Genomic DNA, 22482 nt, shown 5'->3' with positions numbered 1-22482 from the left:
AGGAAGTCGCTGGTGCTCTTGGATGTTGTGCTGGGTCTGGTTGAGCCCTTCTGTCACTTGTGAAACCCTAGGGTGCATTCATCCCAGACTCAGGGCGGAACTCCCAGCCTATCAAGGGGCTCAACATCAGGTTTGTTTGTCGGTTTTATTTTTCCCCTTTTCTTTCTAGGAGGAAGTAGGCATTGGGAACACGACCCTGTCAAGTCTCTGGGTGCAGCTTTCAAATGTTGTCCTGTTTGTGTCTGGGGTCTCACTGGCAGCGCTGCAGCTCTGTTTCCTCCACTTCTGTCTTTTAAATGTTAGTAGAGTCCTCAGCCTCCACTTTCCATTTGAAATGATCGTGGCTTCCCAGGAGATTGCAAGTATAGTAGTGAGGTCTAGGGTACCCTGTCTCCTCTGTGGTGACCCTTACATGGTCATGGGATCCTAGCAGAACCAAGGTGACATGAGTGTGATCCTAAGAGCCCAAACTGGGCTCTTCAGGTTTCAAGCACACACGTTTGCTGAGTGTGCACCTCCCACGCACTGTGAGTCCAGCTCCGTGGTCAAGATGCAGAGCAATTCCGACTCTTGGGGCTTTTCCTTGCTCCCCCATTTTGGTGACACCCACTCTTTCCTTCTTACTCTCTGTTCCTGAATCGCAACGATACCTCACCTAGTCATAACTCTCCACAATTCTGTTGTATTATGTTTTATGTAAGCAACATGGAACCCTTGAGATCAGCTCCTTTGTCTGTGCTGTTTCATGAGATCCACTCAGAGTTTTGCTGGTATCCATGATCGGTTCATTTTCATTGCTGAGTAGTACTCCAAGGGCTGGATGTGGTTTGACCACTCATCTGTGAAAGACACCTGGGTTGCTTTCAGTGTTTATTACCGAGGAGGTTTCTGTGGATGTTCACAAACAGGGGTGTGTGTGTGTGGATATATTTTTTCACTATTTCAGATAAATACCCAGGAGGCTAGATTAGATGGTAACTGTGTGCTGTTAATAAAATAATTGCTAAATGCTTCTCCAGAGTAGCAATTTCATTAGATTCCTCCTTGCAGTGTAAACACCCGGCTTTTCTGTATCCTGACCAGCATCTGATAGCACTGATTTCTATGTTAGCTGTCCCAATGGGTGTTTTAATGAGTGCTGTAAGCTCATTGTGGTTTAAGTTTGTTCTTCCCTAAGGCCCACAGGCCTGCGCATGCTCTCTGCAAGTGCTCTGTCTGCATGCTCTGTTTGGGGGAGAAGTCCATTACTTCACTGCCCTAACTGGGTGGTTTATTTTATCCCCTGTTCTGAGCGTCCTCGGTGTGCAGGGTTGTGGCATGCATCTTCTTCCCACAGTGGGCTTTTGTCCTTTACTCTCTTTCTGGAACCATTTTGAAAAACTAAGTCTGTAATTTTGGTAAAGTCCAATTAACTGATTTTTTTTTTTTTGTCTTTATACATGGTGCTTTTGGTGTCCATTCCTCCTGAGAATGTCTTGCCTAGCCCTGTGTCCCAAAGTCTGTCGTCCTATGCTTGCTTCTACAATGTTTACATTTTATGTTTAAATTGTAAATAATGTCTTTTAGCATCTGCGAGTCTTAGTGTTGACCTTTATTCATTTATACATTTTTAGGAAAGAATTTACTTATTATGTATGTATGTGAGTGTATGTGTGTGTGAGAGAGAGTGTATGTATGTGTGTGTGAGTGTGTATGTGTGAGAGTGTGTATGTGTGTGTGAGAGTGTGTATGTGTGTGTGTGAGTGTGTATGTGTGTGTGAGTGTGTATGTGTGTGAGTGTGTGTGTGTGAGAGAGAGTGTATGTATGTGTGTGAGTGTGTATGTGTGTGAGAGAGTGTGTATGTGTGTGTGAGTGTGTATGTGTGAGAGTGTGTATGTGTGTGTGAGTGTGTATGTGTGTGAGTGTGTGTGTGAGAGAGAGTGTATGTATGTGTGTGAGTGTGTATGTGTGTGAGAGAGTGTGTATGTGTGTGTGAGTGTGTATGTGTGTGTATGTGTGTGTGAGTGTGTATGTGTGTGAGTGTGTGTGTGTGAGAGAGAGTGTATGTATGTGTGTGAGTGTGTATGTGTGTGAGAGAGTGTGTATGTGTGTGTGAGTGTGTATGTGTGTGTATGTGTGTGTGAGTGTGTATGTGTGTGAGAGTGTGTATGTGTGTGAGTGTGTATGTGTGTGTGAGTGTGTATGTGTGTGTGAGTGTGTATGTGTGTGTATGTGTGTGTGTGTGTGAGTGTGTATGTGTGTGTGAGGTGTGTGTGTGTGTGTGAGAGTGTGTATGTGTGTGTGTGAGTGTGTATGTGTGTGTGTGAGAGTGTGTATGTGTGTGTGTGAGTGTGTATGTGTGTGTGAGAGTGTGTATGTGTGTGTGAGTGTGTATGTGTGTATGTGTGTGTGAGAGTGTGTATGTGTGTGTGAGAGTGTGTATGTGTGTGTGAGTGTGTATGTGTGTGTGTGTGTGTGTGTGCGCACGCATGTGAGTGTGCACGTGGAGGTCAGAGGGCAACTTGTGGGAGTTGGTTCGCCCCTTTACTATGTGTGTTCTGGGGATCGAATTCAGTTTGTCAATGTTGGCAGCAAACACTCTTACACCCTGAACCCCATTTTTAGTAACTAAGCATGAAATTGTGGTTTTTGTCCTGGCTTTCACACACTTTGTTTTGTTGGCCCTCCCCCGCACTCTTGCCTCCCATCCACTCCTTCTCCAGAAAAGCTCCACGTCGCCATTGCAGTCTTTCTTCCCTTCCCACTTCCTTAAGGACCCCTCCCCCTTGGTGGTCCTCTTCTGGTTTCATGACCGGAACCACGCACGTGTGAAGGCTGCAATATGGGATCTGGTCTCCAGTGCACAGCAATCTCTATGCCCAGGCCCAGGTGCACGAGTCACATGCACCAGGGCCTGCTGGTGGAGAATTGTTTTAAACAGCACATGAAGCAATGGCTTAGAACACAGGTGGAAAGCTTAGTGCTTATAATTCAGCAACACAGAGACTGTCAAAAGGCTGGCTGGACTGAGTTAGGATGCATTTAAAAACAAGAAAAGATTAAGAACAATCTTGACCTCCACAGTCTCCTCACTGTGTGCCCACCGAAGCCTCCGAGGTGGAGTGGGATGAGGGATGAAGCCAGATCCCTTGCCTCAGAGTTGCGTGAGAGCTAAACGAAATAAGACATAGGTCGAACTCAGCACAGTGCAGACACATTGGAGGCCTGTGGTAGGCATGCTACCGTTGTTATTAAACCAGCCGGAAGGCTGATGAGGTGGCTCACTTGGTGAGGACACTACCACCCTGCCTGATGACCCGAGCTCAATCCTGGGGCCACACATGAAGGGAAAGGAGGGAACGAGTTCCCTAAAGTTGTCCTTTGACCTCCACACAAACTTGGCGGCATGTGCCTCCCCTCCCCACAAATAAAATAAATGCAATAATAAATTTACAGAAACGGTAGGAAAGCTAACTGCTTCACAGTGCGTGTTCTCATGTGTAGCTGACAGAAGTTCCCCCTTTTTCAGCTTGGGGCGCTCCTCCATGCATCACCTACGACTGATCTGTGTATTGGAAGCGGGGGCGCTGTATTCACAGCCTAGTTCGACTGTAGCACAGGCCTTTTCCTCTGTTGGGACAATGAGCGAGTAGAGAAAGATGTCCTTTCTGTGCTGACCTCAGCAGGTGGCAGGATGTGTGGTCGCTGCCCCAAGGCTGGAGGCAGCCAGGACTCAGCGGCGGCGACATGAACCTCCCGACCCGACCCACAGCTGTGCTTCCCTTTCCTCTGTGACCTCCTTATTCTGTTTCCAGGGGGGAAATGGGCAGTAATTGTCACCCTGAGGGTGGTAGCAGAGTCCAGTGGAAGCCTCAGAAGTTGTTCTGCCTCAGTCGGTTACAGAAAGGCCTAGGACTTTGTGCTCTAGTATCAGAGAGCAGGGCCCTAAACGTTGGGCCTGGCCTGAAGCGCCCTCTTTGGGATGGAGTTTGTCTGTTTGAAGGGGTACACTTGGAAGGGGCTGGTTTCTGAGGTGAGTGGTGGGTGTTGCTGTATTTTCTCCTCCGTGCTCTCAGGTCATATGCTGTCCCACACCCTTCCCCCCCCCCACCTGTCTCTTGTAACTCAGAGGACGTGCCAGGTCTGGGTCTGTGCCATTGGAGACAGGTCATATTGCCTGAGAAAAGTCAGTTGGCCTCTGTAAAATAAATGGATTTGCTAAATATTTATATTCTAAAGTTAATGTGGAGTTTAAGTGGGATAACAAGTATGAAAGTTCTGTGATGGTGGTGAACACCATTAATCCCAGCACTTGGGAGGCAGAGGCAGGCAGATCTCTGTGAGTTCGAGGCCAGCCTTGCATCCTCGGGCTGGAGTTGCAGGGGTTGTAAACGTGCTGATGTGGGTGCTGAGAACTGAACTCGGGTTCTCTAGAAAAGCAGAGAGTGCTCCTAACTGTTCAGCCGTCTCTCCGGCTCCTTTAAAGAATGGCCTGGTGCGCCCTGGATATGTCTTTGCGCCTGCAGTGGCTGTCTCTCCAGACACTAAGAAGGCAACCAATCACCTCTGTGCTGCCAAGGACCACTCGATTAAGGCTTCATAGACTCATGGAGAAGGTTCTGGCAGGGAGTGAGCAGTTGACTGGGGTGTTTTCGGGCTTCTAAACCAAGATGTTGTGGAGGCACGGTGACAGATGGCTAGAGCAGCCAGAGATGCTGGCTGGAGTGGGTAGACGCTCCGTTTCCTCACAGGGCAGAAACAGGATTCCATGTGGTTTTTCCCGCCAGTTTAGGAAAATGAGATCTGTACCGTATCAGTTTATTATTTTCCCTGTTAAAGACGTAGACCTCCAGTCTTCATGAACACTTCCAGCCCCCTTAAGCCAATGGCTACTTAAATCAGTGAGAAGCAGAAGTCCAGGTCTTCTGCTCTGCTGGTCACAATCCAGGCTACGGCAATTATCTCTACTGTTACAGGAATTTCTGCCCGGTGCTGGTTCACAGTGAGGTTGGCTTCCTGGTGACAGACAGAAGGATATTTATGAAGGGAAGGCTGAGCTCCCTCTGGGAAGTCAGCGGTGGCCAGGTGGAAGAGCATCCCAAGGGTGACTGCTGTCTGTAGATGCCTCCCCAGGCCACTGTTTTCCTCATTTGGAAGGCTCGGTATCTGATGTGCTAGGCTCTTACCAAAAGGTCCCTTCTGTTTCTAGGAATGCTCAGCTCATGGATTCTCCCATGGCTGCTGCTAGAGACGAACAAACAGAAGGGCTGGGTAGAACTGGCATGGAGGCCCTCCTAAGCAATGCTGACAAAGCCAGCTTGGCCACCCCACCTTGGTCAGTCTCACTGTTGAACCAGCTTTGGTCATGCAGAGTCGGGGGCTAGCCCAGTTCCTCTCCGCATTGTTTGGGCTTGCTCACATCCTTCTCACAGTGTCATGCTAACTGTGATGTTCTTTGAAAGTGTTCTGTAGGCTGTCAAGTTCCTCTTCTTGCTAACCACTTATCCCCAGGTCTTTGCAGATGACCCCTGAAACAAGACACTCTTTACACACTTCCTCTCGCTCTGCTAGCCTGTCTCCCTGGCTCTTTACAGACTTTCTCTCCCTCTGCTAGCCTGTCTCCCCGGCTCTCCTTTGCTGCAGGCACCGCATGACAGGCCTTCAGGGCTGTGGTGCTCTTTCTCTGTTTCTTCCCCTCTTCCTGCATCATCCCAGAGCAGACCCAGGATGACAAGGATGGTAGGCAGCTTGTTTTACAGGCTTGTTTTGCCAGGAGCCAGCAAGGAAGGAGCCACCTCCTGCTTGGCTGCTGCTGTCCCTCTACCATTAGGGCAGCCTTGGGTCCTGTGGCTCAGGAATGGGGGCAGGAAGGCCGGTGAGAGGCAAGGCTCTTCCTTCCTGAAAGGCTTTGGAACTATGGTTCCTGCTATCCAGTCTCCTCCATCTGGGGGCTTTGTGGAAGGGGTACTTCTCTGGTAAGGTCTGTTTCCCTGGGAATGCCCCTCCTCCCGTGAGTATCTCTGATACTGTTTCCCTGGGCACGCCCCCACCCCCCAGCCCCAAGTAGCTCTGATATTATTTTCATTGCTCATTCTGGAGATGCACGGGAAAGTTGAAAAATTTAAAGACAGACATACTGGGAATGACTTTTGTAGCACTATGGGGAATTATGGGCACTGGAGAATTAAGGATAGACAGTCCAGGGCTGTGCTGTTTCAGAATTACGTAAATAGATTTACACATGACCCTTGGAAGTATAGAGCAGGAAGCTAAGAATACGTCTGAATGCTCTACTCTGAAATACATATTTTCTTAGTTCTGAGTTAAAAAAAAAATGAGATTTCCCAAAATTGTGAAGCTTCTTACATTTTTCTCCAAAGTAAATTCTAGGAGTTTGGAGGGGGAAATGAAATAAACACACACATTTATATCCTGGTGTCATTTACTCAGTGACTTACATCATTGTGTTAGCTCAGGAGCACAAAGCAGGGGTTTTATTAATTAAGGCTGGTTATAAAATGAACAGGTTTGCAGTGCTGAGGTGGTTGGTATGTGCTCACACCCACTCGTGGCTGTGGGTGTCAGAGGGCAAGGCCGAGTCCCCCCACCATTGCCCTTCACCCGTTTTCAGACTCTCACTGAATGGGAATGGATGGAATGGCTGACCAATGGGCTCTCCTCCTTCCCAGCAGGGATCTCAGCCCTCCCCCACCCCACCCCACCCCCCTGGGTCACGTTTTATGTGGATGGTGGGGATGTGAGCTCTGGTCCTTACTGACTGAGCCCTCTCTGCAGCCCAGGGTCAGTGGGTTTTTTGTTGCAAGTCTGCTAGAAGTATCTTCAGCTTTATTTTATGGAGACGGCATCTGCTGGGCAGCACTGAGGTGATTTCTGATTTCCTGTTTTTAGACAAATTAAGCAAAAAGATTACAAAAGTTGGAATGTGAAATGCCCCCTCAGGGGTTTTTGAGACTTGGGTCCCGAGCTGGTGTAGATGTTTGAAAAGGGCCTAGAACATGAAAGGACTGGGAACACTTAGGAGGTGGAACCTCCCTAAAGGAAGCAAATAGCTGGAAGTGGGCCTTGAGGTGTCATAGCCCTGGAAGGGGACCTTGAGGTCTCATAGCCCCGGAAGTGGGCTTTGAGGCACTATTGAATGAGTGCATCGACTATTAACACAGCAAATCTGAGGTAGAGAGACTCGAGTGGACAGCTTGCCTAGGAGGGCACTGAGATGATTTCTGTGAACTATCAACATGACACAACCTAGAATCACAATGAAGAATTATTGGGACAAGGTTGCCTGTGGGACATTGTCTTGGTTGTTGACTGACGCAGCCCACTGTGGGTGGCCCCATCCCTTAGGCCGGCCCTCTTTAAGAGTGAAGAAAGCTAAGTGAGGAGCCAGCAGACGGCATTGGTGTGTTTGTTGTCCCATGCTCTTGACTCTAAATATGGTGTGACCATCGGCCTCAGGTTCTGCTGCTGTGACTTCTCTTCATTATGGGCTGTAACTGAGAACTGTAATCCAATAAATCCCTTCCTCCTCCAAGATGTTTGTTGTAGGGATATTTTTATCATAGCAATAGAAACGAAACAAGAACAGGTACTACAGACATAGTATCTTCTCGATGTTTAAGGTCTGTCTGTACCAAATCCCAGATGAATACCAGCTATATGTTCTCTGCTCCCATGGAACCTATATTTTTTATGTTTATATACTTGTGTTTGCATGTGTGTGCATGTATGTAGATTGACATTCACACATACGTATGTGTGTGCATGTTGAGACCGAAAGCCAACTGTCAGATGATGTCATTAGTCATTCTCCACTTATTATTTATTTGTATTTTCTCTGCCACCAGGGATTGAACTGAGGACTTCATGTATGCTGGCCAGGTGTTCTCCACTGAGCTATAGCACCCAGTTTTCTCTACATATGTTTTGAGACAAGGTCTCTCACTGAACCTGGAGCGTCCTTGGCCAGAGCCCTTGGTGGCTTCCCGTAGCCTCTCCAGCACTGACAGAGTATGTGTGCACTACTGCACGCATGTGCATGACTGCCTGGTACCTTCATGCTTGCGTGGCAAGTATTTTACTGAGTAAGCCATCTCTGGCCACTGGAACTGATTTTCTAACAGGAATTTAGTGTAGGAAGATACTAGAAAAACAGACTGAGCTGTCTCCCCAGCCCAATTTTTGTATCTTGTTTCTCATCTTGGCTAGACCATTGTAGGACATACTGTTTGGGGGCTGAAAGTTAATTGTCACCAGTGTTGTGATGCTAGAAACTGTTTTCAGCATTGCACACTTAGTTTCCCCGATGCTGTCAGGGAAAGGGCCGGAGTCCCCTCCTCAGGGGTTGCAGAGAACAGATTTTCCCTTGGCCTTTCTCCCGGTAGGCCACTTGTGAATAGAAAACTATAAAGGTTCAGGAGAGGGTTGTTTGTTTGTTTCCAGTGCAGAAGGTCAATCTGTGCCACCCCGCCTGGCGCCTTTGCTATCGCCAAGCTGTGAGGGGCTGTGAACATTAGAGCCTGGCTTCTAATGCCTTTGCATACCCCTGGGCTCTGGACTTGCGTGACACAGTGGCCACATAATTTGGGGACTTGGAAGAGTCTTTGGAGGGTGCCAGATATTCCTTTATTTTGGTCTTTGCCAGCAGGACTACAGAGGCATGGTTTCAGGGAAACGGTCAATGTAGCCTTCCCTCCTAGTCCCAAGTGCTTGGAGAAGCGAAAGTAGTTACAGTGTGGATTGTTAGGTAGCTGAAGACTCTGACCTCAGTGCGGCCTGAAAGCCTTGGATCTGCTGAGCTTACAGACTTCACTAACTTATCATCTTTGTATGAGTTCACATGGGTGTGTATGCAGGTGCACATGCGTGCATGCGTGGTTGTGTTTGTATAGACCATGACCATGGGTTGACATAGAATGCTCTCATCAACAGCTCTTCGTTGTACTTTTTGAGGCGGGGTCTCTCACTGAATTGTCAGGCTGTCTGTTCATCAGGAGCTCCAGGGATCTGCCTGCCTCTTCCCCAGTGCTGGGGTTTATATGGATCACCACATCCGGTTCTTCACCTGGAGGCTGGTATCCTAACTAAGGTCCTCACACGTGTGTGGCCGGCATTCACCTCACTGAACCTTGTGAACATGAATTTTGCTGTTAAATTTCTCTATTTTCATAAAATAGATAACTTTGTCTGAGCACCCACTCTGCATGGGAACACTGCACAGCCCGTGTCTCAGTTGGTGGACACACCGGCCTAAGTAGCAGCTGTGATTACCCACCATAAGGTAAAATCTTATGTCTGATCCTTCTAGTCAGCCAATGAAGGGACTGTGACGCCAAGCAAATCTCCAAAACAAAGCCCAAAGCATGCGTACTCTTGGCCGTTTCCTCCTGTCTTCATTTTTTCTGTATGTGGCAGGGTCGTTCTCAGTCCTCTTCAGTCACTCGGTCTTAGTGTCCTTCCCCCTGTCTGTCCTGGCTTCTTGTTGGATGAGTCACCACAGTGTCTTTTCCACTTCCCAAGATCCGAGTGTGTCATGGAGCCCCTCCTCCACCCTGTGAGGTCATCCTGGTTGGCTCACATTTCTGCCCACAGCCTTCCCACAGGGCTGTCCTGAATCACAGGGTTCCCCTCTTCTGACAGAGTTCAGCTGTCCGTCCGCCGTCTGCCTTTCCCAGGGTTCACCTGGAGGTGCGAGGCCTCCCCCTTTGCCTGGGCTGGGAGGTAACTCACTTCTAATTAGAACCTGTTTTTAGCATGCTCATCTTCCTTTTCACCTCTTGCAGACGTGTCCCATAGTGTGTGATACAGAACAGTGGTTCTCCAGGAGTTCTCTGTGGAAGCGGGGAGATTCCTGAGTCTAAGCACCCTGCCCTAGTAATCCTGCCCACTTGTGCTTTGGTCTGCATGTCGACATTTGTCCCGGTGCAGAAGCAAAGCAGTAGTGACACTGCAGGGGTCAGCATGCCACACTCGGCTGTGCCAGTGGTTGGTTTATTCTGCACACACAATAGAAAATGAAACTTAAGGGCCTTTTCCTGTTAATAACAATCTAGTTGAAGCAATACAAATGATTGTTATAGTCAGATCTCAAATCTGAGTACTATTTAGAGTCCCGCATCCAGGAGAAACTGCCTCTGCCGGAAGTGGAGCAAAGTACCTATGCACCTGAGATGAGGGACATTTATGAGCTGCTTTCAAAGGAAAAATTCTTTTTTAAATCCAATATGCATTTATTGTATGTGTGTAAGCGTATGTCAGAATGTATACCATGTGTGTGCAATACCCACAGAGGCCAGAAGAGGGCAATGAGTCATCTGGAGCTGGAATTGCAGACACTTGTGAGCCGCCATGTGGGTGCTGAGAATTAAACCCAGGGCCTCTGTGAGAGCAGCACATGCTCTTAACCACTGAGCCATCTCTCCAGCCCGGAAAGTTGCTCCCAGTTGCAGGCTGCAGTAGTGGCCTCCCAGTTCTGTATGTTGTGAAAATAATGCCCTAGTACTATGAGAACACACCGCAGATGCTCAGAGTAGGGTCTGCTGCTGAGGCTCCCCTTCTCTCTGACCTCAGACAAGCTGCCCTGGAGACACTTTGGTGTGACTCAGTCCCATGCTCTGCATTTCCCTTTGTCATCAGGACTCTGTATGACAGCCGTCTGCTTGTGCACCGTGGTGACTCCTGGAGCTCCAAAGCCTCACGCTCCCTTGTCAGACACGGGTTCTCCAGCAGATGTGGGCAGCTGTGTGCGTTGTTCTCTGGAAGCAGATCTGGTGTCTTCAGGGCACAGGCTGGCTTGCTTACTCCTCTGTTTACAGGTCCCACCGTGCTGTTCGTGAACCTGTGCAGCAGTCTGACTCACACTGATAAGAACTCAGAGACATTTTCAAGTAAACACAGCCAAGTTAAACTTTAGACAAGTGTAAAGATATTTGTCACACATTTCACTTGAGGGAGTCTAATTACAGGCAGCAGAGTATTGGTCTCACGTGTTTTCTGGAGCAGGCAGCTTGGTCCATGGAATGGGGTTCAAGTTTGATGTGGGACTGGGAGATCATCGTGTATGGGGCTGAGAATGTTGGAAGCCGCATTCATAACCTCTCACACTAAAGCCTGTGTTTTCAATCATGATTTTTTAGGGACAAAGAGTGGGAAAACCCTATCCCTTGTACATTTCCTCTTAGGAAAGTATGTATTGTGAGCAGGTTGTATGTTATGCACAGGTGTGTTGTTCACAGGTATATGTTTGTGCACAGATACATGTTTTGAGCAGGTATGTTGTGGGCAGGTGTGTGTTGTGCACATGAGTGTTATGAACAGATATATTGTGTGCAGGTCTATGTTGTACACAGGTTGTGTATAAGTGTGTTGTGCAAGGTGTGTATTGTTTTCAGGTGTGTTGTGCAAAGGTCTATGTTGTGAGCAGGTGTGTTGTGAGTATGTGTGTGTTATGCGCAGATATGTATTGTTTTCAGGTGTGTGTTGTGAGCAGGCGTGTTGTGAGCATGTGTGTTGTGTACATGTGTGTGTTGTGCGCAGGTGTGCATTGTTTGCAGGTGTGTGTTGTGAGCATGTGTGTTGTGTGCATGTGTGAGTTGTGTGCAGCTATGTATTGTTTGCAGGTGTGTGTTATGCTCAGGTGTGTATTGTTTGCAGTGTGTGTTGTGTCAGGTGTGTAAGATGAGAAGGTTGCCTTTACAAGTCTCATCTTGTCACAGGTGCCTATCGTATGAGTTGGCTCATCCCTTGTTTTCCAGCTGTGTTCTTGGGCTTTCCGGTTCCCTTTCAGCCCATGTGTCCAGGCACGCATCTCCTTGAGTGGGGTATTCCACACCTCAGGAAAGCCTGAACCAGGTGCCAGGTCGTTGGGTTGAACTGTGAGCGTTTGGCACACTCGGCAAACTCCGTAGCACTGCAGACAGTGAGGTAGAAGCTGCAGAGTTGGTTGTGGTGGTTGAAAAGTCTCTTGTAAAGTTAGAGGAGGTGAGATGAGCTGGCGGTGAAGCAGTTGTGGATGGGAAGCTTTGATGGTATGTAGCAGGAAGTTTGACATGTTGGTGACATCTGGAGTTGTCTTGCTGTCAGTGGCGTCTTTGAGGAATGGGCCTGTGGCCTGCCACTTCCAGAGCACCAGTATTAGCTGCAGAGGGGACAGAAAGCACCCCTGCATTTCTTGCCGAGGGTGCAGAGAGTTATCTGGGACACTCTAAGGCTACTCATAGAGGGATCGGTAGTACTTTATTTCAGCTGTGTGGTGCTGAGAGTGTCCCAGAGGACCCTGCTTATTCTCTGTGAGGTCAGAGAACACGCCTAACTGTGTGCTACTGACAGAAACCCATAAATACACAGCCTGTCTTCAGAGTCTTGGCCATCTCACAAGGGCGATAGCAGCACCTACCTTAAACAACTCTATTGCCCAGTCCTGGGCTCTGGGGTTAAGTGGTAAGTTTTGTGTCCTCCAAGTCTATACTGCTGTGGTGGCTGATGGAGGTGTGTGTGCAGAGGAGGGAAGTGGGATATGCGCAGGGGAGGGGAGGCACTCCAGAGTAGGTAAACCTACATAAAAGTTTACTGAGAATTTAAAGCAGTTGAAGGGAGTGTGTGAAGTCAGGGGTAGTACTGGGAGGATGAAGGGGACATGTTCACAGGATGCATGGATGCTGAGGGACAGCCAGAGGAGGAGCCTAATGATCGACAGCCCTGGAAACCAAACAAAGTCTGACCTCAGAGTGATGGACCAGAAGATTATGTTCAAAAGTAGTAATATATGGAAAGGAACTTAATAACAACAGGGAAGTCTCACTGTTCCCTCCTGCAGACAGGAGTTCCCTCCTACACTTATGTTTCCTGGCCGCCCAGACCCAGATAATCACACAGAAACTATATTAATTACAATATTGTTTGGCCAATGACTCAGGCATATTCCTAACCAGCTTTTATATCTTAAATTAACCCATTTCTATTAATCTGTGTAACGCTACTAGGCTGTGGCTAACCGGTAAGATTCTGGCGTCTTTCTGCTTTGGCAACTACATGGCATCTCTTTGACTCTGCCTACTCTCTATATATCTCTGTTCAGATTTCCTGCCTGACTTTACTCTCCTAAGCCATTGGCCAAAAGAGTTTTATTCATCAACCAATAAAAGCAACACATATACAGAAGGACATCCCACATCACTTTCCCCCCTCCGTATGTGTGTGTGTCTGTCTGAGTGTGTATGTGTGTCTGTGTGTGTGTATCTGTGTGTGTATGTGTGTGTGCCTGTCTGAGTGTGTATGTGTGTCTGTGTGTGTGTATCTGTGTGTGTATGTGTGTGTCTGTATGTATCTGTGTGTCTGTATGTGCGTGTCTGTGTGTGTATATCTGTATGTGACTGTGTGTCTGTGTGTGTCGTGTCTATGTGTCTGTATGTGTATGTTTGTGTATGTGTGTTTGTGTATCTGTATGTGTCTGTGTGTGTCTGTGTGTATCTTTATGTGTGTGTGCCTCTGTGTGTCTATGTGTATGTGTGTGTATCTGTGTATGTCTGTGTGTTTCTGTGTTAGGTGACAGGAACGTGACTGGTGCTTAAGGAGCCATCTGAGTCTGCTCATTTAGCATGGTGATAGATGCTGGATCTACCTCTGAGGAGTTCACCAGTTACCATGGGAACAGAGTTGAGATGCTGCTTACAGTCCCCTGCCCTGCCTCTTTCCCCCCTTAAGAAGATGGTTTCATTTTAACCCTAATTCATTTTTCTTCAACACTGAGATTCTTTATCATCTCTACTGTTAGTGAGAGAAAAAGTCTTGGTCAGGTCACATCACCAGCAGGCCTGGAAGACAGGCACAAAGAAAGGGACAGTCTAGAACTGTGGAGGGACATATGTTTCCAGTGCCACCAAAGCAATACAGAAGCACTTGAGCTCTGGAGGGGGGTGGCGGCAGGATTCTGTGGCTTGTGGGTTTCATTAGGCAAAGGAATGGCTCTTGGTGAAATGGGCCTTGTTGGTGTGGGGAGCATTAAACTCCACAGAACTAAAGAGCATCAGCCTTTGCTGCCTTTCTTCCAGTCGGGAGCACAGGGAGCTTCATGGGCCTCCCTAGTCCCCCTCTCCAGAATCCCGGTGCCCCTTTCCAGTGCTTTGTCTCTCTCTCTCCAAAACCCTCAGCAGAGGGTCCGGGGTACAAGAAGGTAGGAAACTCTAAGCCACCCCCTTAAATCAGGGCCTTGTCCTTCTGATGCCCTTCCACACAGCCACGTTGTACACACACTGCTGAGCCAGCAGTCATGAGAGGCCCTTGCTCTCCCTACTCTGGCAGGGATGTCGGTCCTGGGGTCTGAGCCAGGCCATACAGGGGCCTTCTGGGTGGTAGTGGCATCTGGAAGGCTTTTGTGGCTTCTTGCAGCTCCTGCTCCCCGTAAGGAAGTGCCAGCAAAGAAAACAGTATTCTGCTCAGGCTGTGCATCTGCTTCCAGGTTCTCGCTGCAATATTCTTGGTCTGGCAGTCTGCTTAAGCAAACAGAATGGATTTTTTGCTAGAGACGTCTCCTGTGCAAGACAGTGAACTGAAATGGACAAGAAGGATGGGGATACATGTGACAGAACCCCAGGACCTTGTAGTCATTTGCTGCCTGACTTTCCCTGATGCTATGTTGACTCTGGTTTCTATTGGGAGTGTCAGTGCTGAGGCAACCCCATTTTCTCTTGCTGTTCATCTGCAGGGCCTGTTCTCTAATCTGTGGACCCTCTTGCCTTTTGTCTGCACCCAGAATCCTGGCAACTGTGAGAATGTTAGTGAATGTATGAGCCCAAGTGTATGTGAAAGGCATCTTTGAGTGACTGCAGACATGTAGTCACAGCTGGACACAGCATCCTTGGTGTGTGTGTGTGTGTGTGTGTGTGTGTGTGTGTGTGTGTGTATGTGTGTATGTCAGAGGATGTAGATTCTGGGGATCAAACTCAGGTCCTCTGGTTTGGGCCCTTAATGTCATGAGTCACTAGTAGCTCTGGTTTTGTGCAAAACTTAGGAGAAATTTCAGATGCCTGGTTTAAAACCATGGCTGAAATTTTCTTTCCAAAATGGAATTTTCTTTTAGGCAAGCAGGAAGGGATTTTAATAAGAAATAATAACATGAATCTCCCAGAGGAAGATGGGGGAAAATCGCAGAGCTTTGATCTTGGGGTCTACACAGAGGTATCAGAGCAGGAAGGGAAAGTGGCCTGATCTGCCAGAGTCTCACACTGGCAAGTGTGTTGTCAGGATCCCTGAAGTGGAATCTCAGGTTTGGTAGCTGTGGGTCCAAGTACAGCATTGAGTTTAACTGAACATCTGTGCGTGTGCGCGCGTGCGCGTGTGTGCGTGTGTGCGTGTGTGTGTGTGTGTGTGTGTGTGTGTGCGAGTATAACACATAAAGGAGCTGATGGTCATTGTTTGGCTGAGGCCCAGGTCTAAGCCCCTGGGTCTACTGGAACGTGAGACTGAGACTTCACAAGGAACCAGGGCACACTGTGTCTCAGCCTGGGACATTCTCTTGCTGACACATGGCCTGGCAGAGTGGCCATCTCTTCTACCATGTATTTTTGGAGAGACAGCTGCTCTTCTCACCTTTCCTCTTCTGGAATGCTCCACTCCCTCCTTTCTGTCCTCTACCTTGGCCAGTTCAAAGCCAATGCCTCTGCAGTTCCACGGAGGACCGTGGGCACTGCTCCTGGGTGACAGTTTCGCGCCTTCACTCAGCAGGTCATGAGACCCGTGGGTCAGCCTGGTGAGTGGCCGGGTTTGTGACAGTTGTGGGAAGTACCTTTGGAATTTTATGAATGAAACAGGCAGACTCCCTGCCAGTTGCCATGTGGGGGACGTGAGTCACGCAGGAAGGAGGGGCACGTGGTTGGCACTAACACACACATCATTCTCTCTCTCTCTCAGCTCCTCCCCGCGTCTGCTACAGCCCCAGCAGCCCCGTGCAGATTCTAGAAGAGCCTGCCTACTTCTACCCAGACTTGCAGCTCTATTCAGGGAGGCATGAGGCATCTACTCTGACAGTGGAGGCAAGCGGAGGCCTGAGGGGGAAAAACGGTAAGTCTGTAGCCGTCGGTTTGTTAGGAGCGTGACGGATCAGAGTTTCTCATTTTCGGCTCTTCTGCAATAAGTAACCCCTGTGCCTGTGGCTTCAATTCCCACTACTTTTCAATTTCCACTTACATTGACTCAAGGTCAAGGCAATCTGAAAATATTAATGGAAAATGCTAGAAGTATTTCCATAAATTCATAAGTCTAAAATACTGTTATGGCAGAATGTTGTCATAACAGATCGATTTTACTATTGGCTATCACTGATAATTTCTTGTTACGCATAATTTGTGTTAATTTTACACACACACACACACACACACACACACACACTCACACTCCGGGCGTGTGACATTTCCTGAATTTGGCAGCGTCCTTGGTTTCAGGATTCCCCTGAGGGTTGGAACACATCCTTGAAGGTGAAGGAGGGGCTAATGTCTTCAGGCGTTTCTTTATTCCCTGGCCTAAAGTCGCCACACTGAGCTGTCTCATGCCAGATTTCATTCATGTTGTACCATGTTAATAATGCCATGTGGGGCTTGAAGAATAGCTCACTGCTTGTTACCCGTGCACTAGCGTCTGAGTTGGATCCCGGAATGTAAAGAAGCTGGGCGTGGGGCGTGCTTGTCAGCCCGGTTCTGGTGAGCTGGAGAGAGACAGGTCCCAGTGAGAGACTGTGCCAAAAGACCAAGGGGCCTTCTCCCCCACCGCAAGTCTCAGAGGCTATGGTGGAAGAGAGGACCGACGTAAGAGCTGGGGAATGGGAAGCGTGCCGGGAAAGGCTGTTTTCACGACACGGCTGTGGCGTGTTGAACTCACAGCAGCTGTGGGCCTGCATAGGACCAATCCAGCTGTGTCAGCCAGGATCCCAGTGGCAGCACTGAATCCAGTGGGTTACAAAAAGTTAGAAAGTAAAAAGAAAGGAATGAAGAAAGAAAGGAAGGGAGGGAGGGAGGGAGGAAGGAAGGAAGGAAGGAAGGAAGAAAAAGAGAGGACGGTGGGGGCAGGCATGAAGCGATGGGACCTGGGGGAGTAGTAGGTAGGATCAAGATACACCATTTACAGGATTTTCAGAGAACGAATAAAGGTTGTTCTGTTAAGAAAAATGAGGAGGGCGGCCCCTGAGAGCAACACATGCCGTTGCGGCCTCCATGCACGCAGATGCCCTCAAGTCTTCGTACATAGGTTTCAGAATTGCATCACCTATACCCAGTTATTCTCTGCTCCAATTGTAAATGTTTTTCCCTGCCTGGCTCAAATCCTTTGCCTCTTTCCCCCTCTTCTCTGCTTTCATTTTCTTGCTTTTGCAAATAAGTCAGAACTTCAAAATAAGTTCAAAACCTTAATAAATAAGGGACCCCCCCCCCCTTTTAAACAGCTTCCTAGGCGGTATCTCTGGGAGATGGAGAGAGGCGAGGCCATCTCAGGAAGGGTCCCAGGGTCCCAACAAATATGCCCCCTTTCCAATGGAGAAAGAAGTTAGTAGTTTTCCTGCCTATTGAGACCCCCTCCATTTATTATTCATCCACATAAATAAGATTTTCTACTGGAATTGTATGTTTATCTTAGTTTTATCTAAACCTTTAAATCTTGCAGATCTGTGACTTTGGGGATAAATGCTCATTCCCTTATTCCCCTAACTCTAACACTTAACGGTGTTCTGGACAGGAAAAGGACACAGTCTCAGGACAATGAGACAGTCAGTGAAATCTACATTACAGTTGTTACTGTTGGGTTTCTTTGCCTGTCTCTGCGAAGCCCTGGCTAGCCTGGAACTGATTGTATAGACCACACTGGTCTCTGTACAGGGAGGGAAATGGGCTCGGAGGCAGAGGTCAGAAGCAGGAGGCTTCGGGGGCTGTTTGGAATCTCCCAGCAACTGGTTAGCAGAGTCTGCACCAGGGTGGGGAGTGTGTGAAAGGGCTGGACAGGGAGCAGGTTGGGACAGAAACTAGGGCTTGTTTCTTCATTCTTAGTTCATCCAATGTGAGATTTCTTAATAATAATCAAGAAATGAACAAAACACAGGATACAGGAGCTGGGGCAGGGAAGGGAGGTGTGTTGGAAGTAGATGGCTATGAAGTGCCATCAGCTACCCTTGCAGAGATGGGATGGTGACGCAGGAGCTGAAAACAAGAGTGGACATTTTGTTCAGTCGAGGAAAAAAGAGACTCAGAAAGAGCATGGGGGAAACACAGACTAGAAGAGGCAGGTAGCATAAATGGGGCCAGGAATGAGGGTGCTGGGGCAGTGGCCTGAATGCTAGACCAGAAGAATATTTTAAACAGAGGGGAAACAACCAGACTGAACGTTCTAGAAAGGTTACATGTGTAACTCAGAGCAGAGTGTGTACTGTGTCTGGAAGATGGGAAGCCAATGCGGGTTCCCTCCTGAGACAGCCCTGAGAGAGGAAAGCAGCGATAGAGACTCATCACAGCTACCTGGCTGGCACAGGGCTGTGGGTGCTTTCTTTGTGATGAAGAGGCTTTTGTTTTTATGATGGGAAGACTTAGGTCAGTTTCTGCCACAGTAGGACTGTTAAGAAGAGAAAGGGAGATCTGATCACAGAGGAGACAGAAAAGGGATTGGGGTGGCGGTGGGGGCGAGCAGAGTCTCAGGAAATCTGAGAAACAGTCCCTTGATGCATTGCAGGGTAGAGGTGCTGGCACCTTCGGAATCGGGTCTTTAAAGAACACTCTGGTTAGAATGTCAGTTGGTGTCTCCTAGAGACGGCCTGTTAGCTCCATTCCTGTTTGTCTTTCAGCGGAGGACCCTCTCTCCAACTTCCACTCCCCGAACTTCCTGAGGCCCCCCGAGGTGGAGATGAGAGGTTCTGAGGATGTGGCCGCTGGAACAGTGTTACAGCGGCTGATCCAGGAGCAGCTGCGCTATGGCACCCCGACTGAGAACATGAACCTGCTGGCCATTCAGCACCAGGCCACGGGGAGTGCAGGGCCAGCCCACGCCACCAACAACTTTTCTTCCACGGAAACCCTCCCTCAAGAAGACCCACAAATGGTCTTCCAGTCAGCCCGCCAGGAGCCGCAGGGTCAAGAGCACCAGGGGGACAATACGGTGATGGAGAAGCAGGTCCGCTCCACTCAGCCTCAACAGAACGACGAGGAGTTGCCCACATACGAGGAAGCCAAGGCCCAGTCTCAGTTCTTCAGGGGACAGCAGCAGCAGCAACAGCAGCAACAGCAGCAACAGCAGCAGCAGCAGCAGCAAGCACAGGGGCCCCTTGGCCACACTTACTACATGGCCGGAGGTACCAGTCAGAAGTCCCGCACAGAGGGGAGGCCCACAGTGAACCGGGCCGACAGCGGACAGGCACACAAGGATGAGGCCCTGAAAGAACTCAAGCAGGGCCATGTCCGATCCCTCAGCGAGAGGATCATGCAGCTGTCACTGGAGAGGAATGGAGCTAAGCAGCACCTCCCCAGCTCAGGCAACGGAAAGGCCTTTAAAGCTGGAGGAGGGCCATCCCCAGCCCAGCCCGCCTGTAAAGCGCTGGACCCTCGTGGTCCTCCACCTGAATACCCCTTCAAGACGAAGCCAATGATGCCCCCAGTCAGCAAGAACCAAGACCACGGACTGTACTACAGTGACCAGTACCCTGGAGTACTCCATGAGATGGTCAAACCCTACCCTGCACCTCAGGCCGCGAGAACAGAAGTGGCCGTCCTGAGGTATCAGCCACCCCCAGAGTACGGGGTCACCAGGTAACTATTAAAGCTCAGCCATGCATTTGTCGTTTAGACTTTGTGAGACATCTTGGCTTTTTATCAAAACCTTTGCTCGTCCATAGTATTTAATGAGACATTTGAGGGCTCGGATACGCGGAAGGCGGACACTAGGAACGTCTTCCCTTCTTAGCAGTGGGCGGCTGGGGATGAGTTAGAGTCTCGATTCTTGAGGAATGTTATTACTGTGTGTGTGTGTGGTTATATATACATAGGTACATGTGGAGACCACAGGAAACAGTGGGCTGTCTTGAGTGCTATTGTTCTGGTACCATCCACTTTTTTGCTGTATTTTAGACAGAGTCTACCCAGCACTCCCCAGTTAGGCTAGGCTGGCTGGTCAGGGAGTTCAGGATCTCTGCTGTCTCTGCCGTCTCTGCCGTGGGTTCTGGGTCCTGAACTGCTGCCCCTGTGCTTGGAAAGCAAGCACTGGACTGACTGAGCCATCTCTCCAGCCATGAAATTGTTCTTTAGGTTTTTTTTGTTTTATTAAATATAGACCCATCCCCCCATTCCCTTCCTACCTCTCTTTCCCTTCCTTTGTTTATTCAGTCAGGGTCTTCATGGACACTTACACACTCCACATATACCACACACACACACCACACACACACCACTCACGCATACACACCACACACACCACACACACACCACACACACCACACACACACCACACACACACCACACATACCACACACATTACACATACTCACACGCAGACTACACACACCCAAACATATCACACACACTCACACATTACACACACCACACACACACACACATCACACACACCACACACATCACACACACACGCAGACCACACACACCCACACATATCACACATACACACCACACACATCACACACACTCACATACCACACACACCACACACACCACACATACCACACACATTACACATACACGCAGACTACACACACCCAAACATATCATACACTCACACATCACACACACCACACACACACACACATCACACACACCACACACATCACACACACACGCAGACCACACACACCCACACATATCACACATACACACCACACACATCACACACACTCACATACCACACACACCACACACACCACACATACCACACACATTACACATACACGCAGACTACACACACCCAAACATATCATACACTCACACATCACACACACCACACACACACACACATCACACACACCACACACATCACACACACACGCAGACCACACACACCCACACATATCACACATACACACCACACACATCACACACACTCACATACCACACACACCACACACACCACACATACCACACACATTACACATACTCACACGCAGACTACACACACCCAAACATATCATACACACTCACACATCACACACACCACACACACACACACATATCACACACACTACACCCTCACACACATATCACACACACCACACACTCACACACATCACACACACCACACACATCACACACACACGCAGACCACACACACCCACACATATCACACATACTCACACACACCACACACATCACACACACTCACATACCACACACACTCACACACACCACACAGGAGAAAACAAACTCTGGATGCGGGGTGGAGGCATTAGCCAGACCGTGGGGTCCTTTAGTCCCCCCTCCTCACTCAGTAGACGTGAAGCTGGGCGCAAAGGTCTGAAGGTGTTGAGAACATGCAGCTGAAGGAGCAGGGCACAGCAGCCTGCATCCAGCTTCTTGCTCTTTCACTGTGTTTCATTTTCCTGCCTTTTAGTGTGAGCATGCCTTCAGATTGCCAGTCAGGTTGAGCAGTTCTTCCTGTGCGAGCCCTCTGTGCAGCCTTGGTCCACACATACAAATATAATCCCTTCCCCAGAGGTCCTTGAAGCCTCGTCTTTGGGGAAACCAGTATCGGAACACACGCCTGCCACTCCATGTGGTGTTCAGTGTGGAGATATGCAGAAAGCGCTGCCCAATTACATGGGGTAGAATGACTCAAACCAGAGGATGAAGGACGCTTCCCAGAGGAGGCAACACTGACTGGGGTCTCAAAGGATTAATGCAAGCTGTAGGTCGAGGTAGAAAGGACACCTCTAGAGGCAGGAAAGCCGTGGGAATGGTGGAGAACCCAGTGGATAGATATAGCGAGATGTGACAGAGAGTGTATTTGGTCGGGGATCTCTGGACATTATGTTAAGGAGTATAGTGTTGGTCTGGAGGCAGTGAAAAGTGTGGTGTTCTCAATCAGAGATACGTGTTGGTATTTAGTGACTAGCTTCAGTGATGGTGCAGGCTGGTGAGACTGGGGGACGGTGCCCATGAGGCCTTCACAGGAAGGGTGCCCAGGAGCAGAGACGGCAGGAGGAGGGCAGCGGTGTCTGCTAAGAGAGTCAGGGGAACTAGAACTGAGAAGACTCTGATGGGTTAGGCCTCAGAGGAGCAGGGTATGTAGCCTCTGGGGAGAATGTGGGAGTGGCCAGCAGTGGAGGGTGCTGGGCTTGTGCAGGAAGAGCAGAGCCTCTAAGAAGACAGGTGCCGCCGCTATTATTGGACGTGTCATCATCCTAGTGGGTTTGTCTGTGTCAAACTGAATAAGCTAGCGTCCCCGATGTGACCCCAGTGGCTGGGTACAGGGTCCACCTGGCTCTGCATCTTCTGGAAGGGGCTGGGTCATTTGAT

The 22482-nt window shown here is 49.0% G+C and overlaps 1 protein-coding gene across 4 annotated transcripts in view; it reads left to right on the top strand.

The window, feature by feature from the left end:
• Positions 1-22482, top strand: part of Amotl1 (angiomotin like 1) — a 91618-nt gene that overhangs the window by 29348 nt on the left and 39788 nt on the right. For all 4 annotated transcript variants that reach the window (XM_041656960.1, XM_041656963.1, XM_041656962.1 and 1 more), the window contains 2 exons: positions 15905-16054; positions 18813-19770. In XM_041656960.1, the coding sequence (XP_041512894.1) occupies positions 15905-16054; positions 18813-19770 (1108 nt within the window). The remainder of the gene's footprint in view (positions 1-15904; positions 16055-18812; positions 19771-22482) is intronic.

This window comes from Microtus oregoni, unplaced genomic scaffold (genome assembly GCF_018167655.1).
Source record: "Microtus oregoni isolate MIOR12 unplaced genomic scaffold, Mior012 000008F_ref0000371, whole genome shotgun sequence".
Taxonomy (NCBI): domain Eukaryota; kingdom Metazoa; phylum Chordata; class Mammalia; order Rodentia; family Cricetidae; genus Microtus; species Microtus oregoni.
This window is presented reverse-complemented; position numbering and strand designations above follow the sequence as displayed.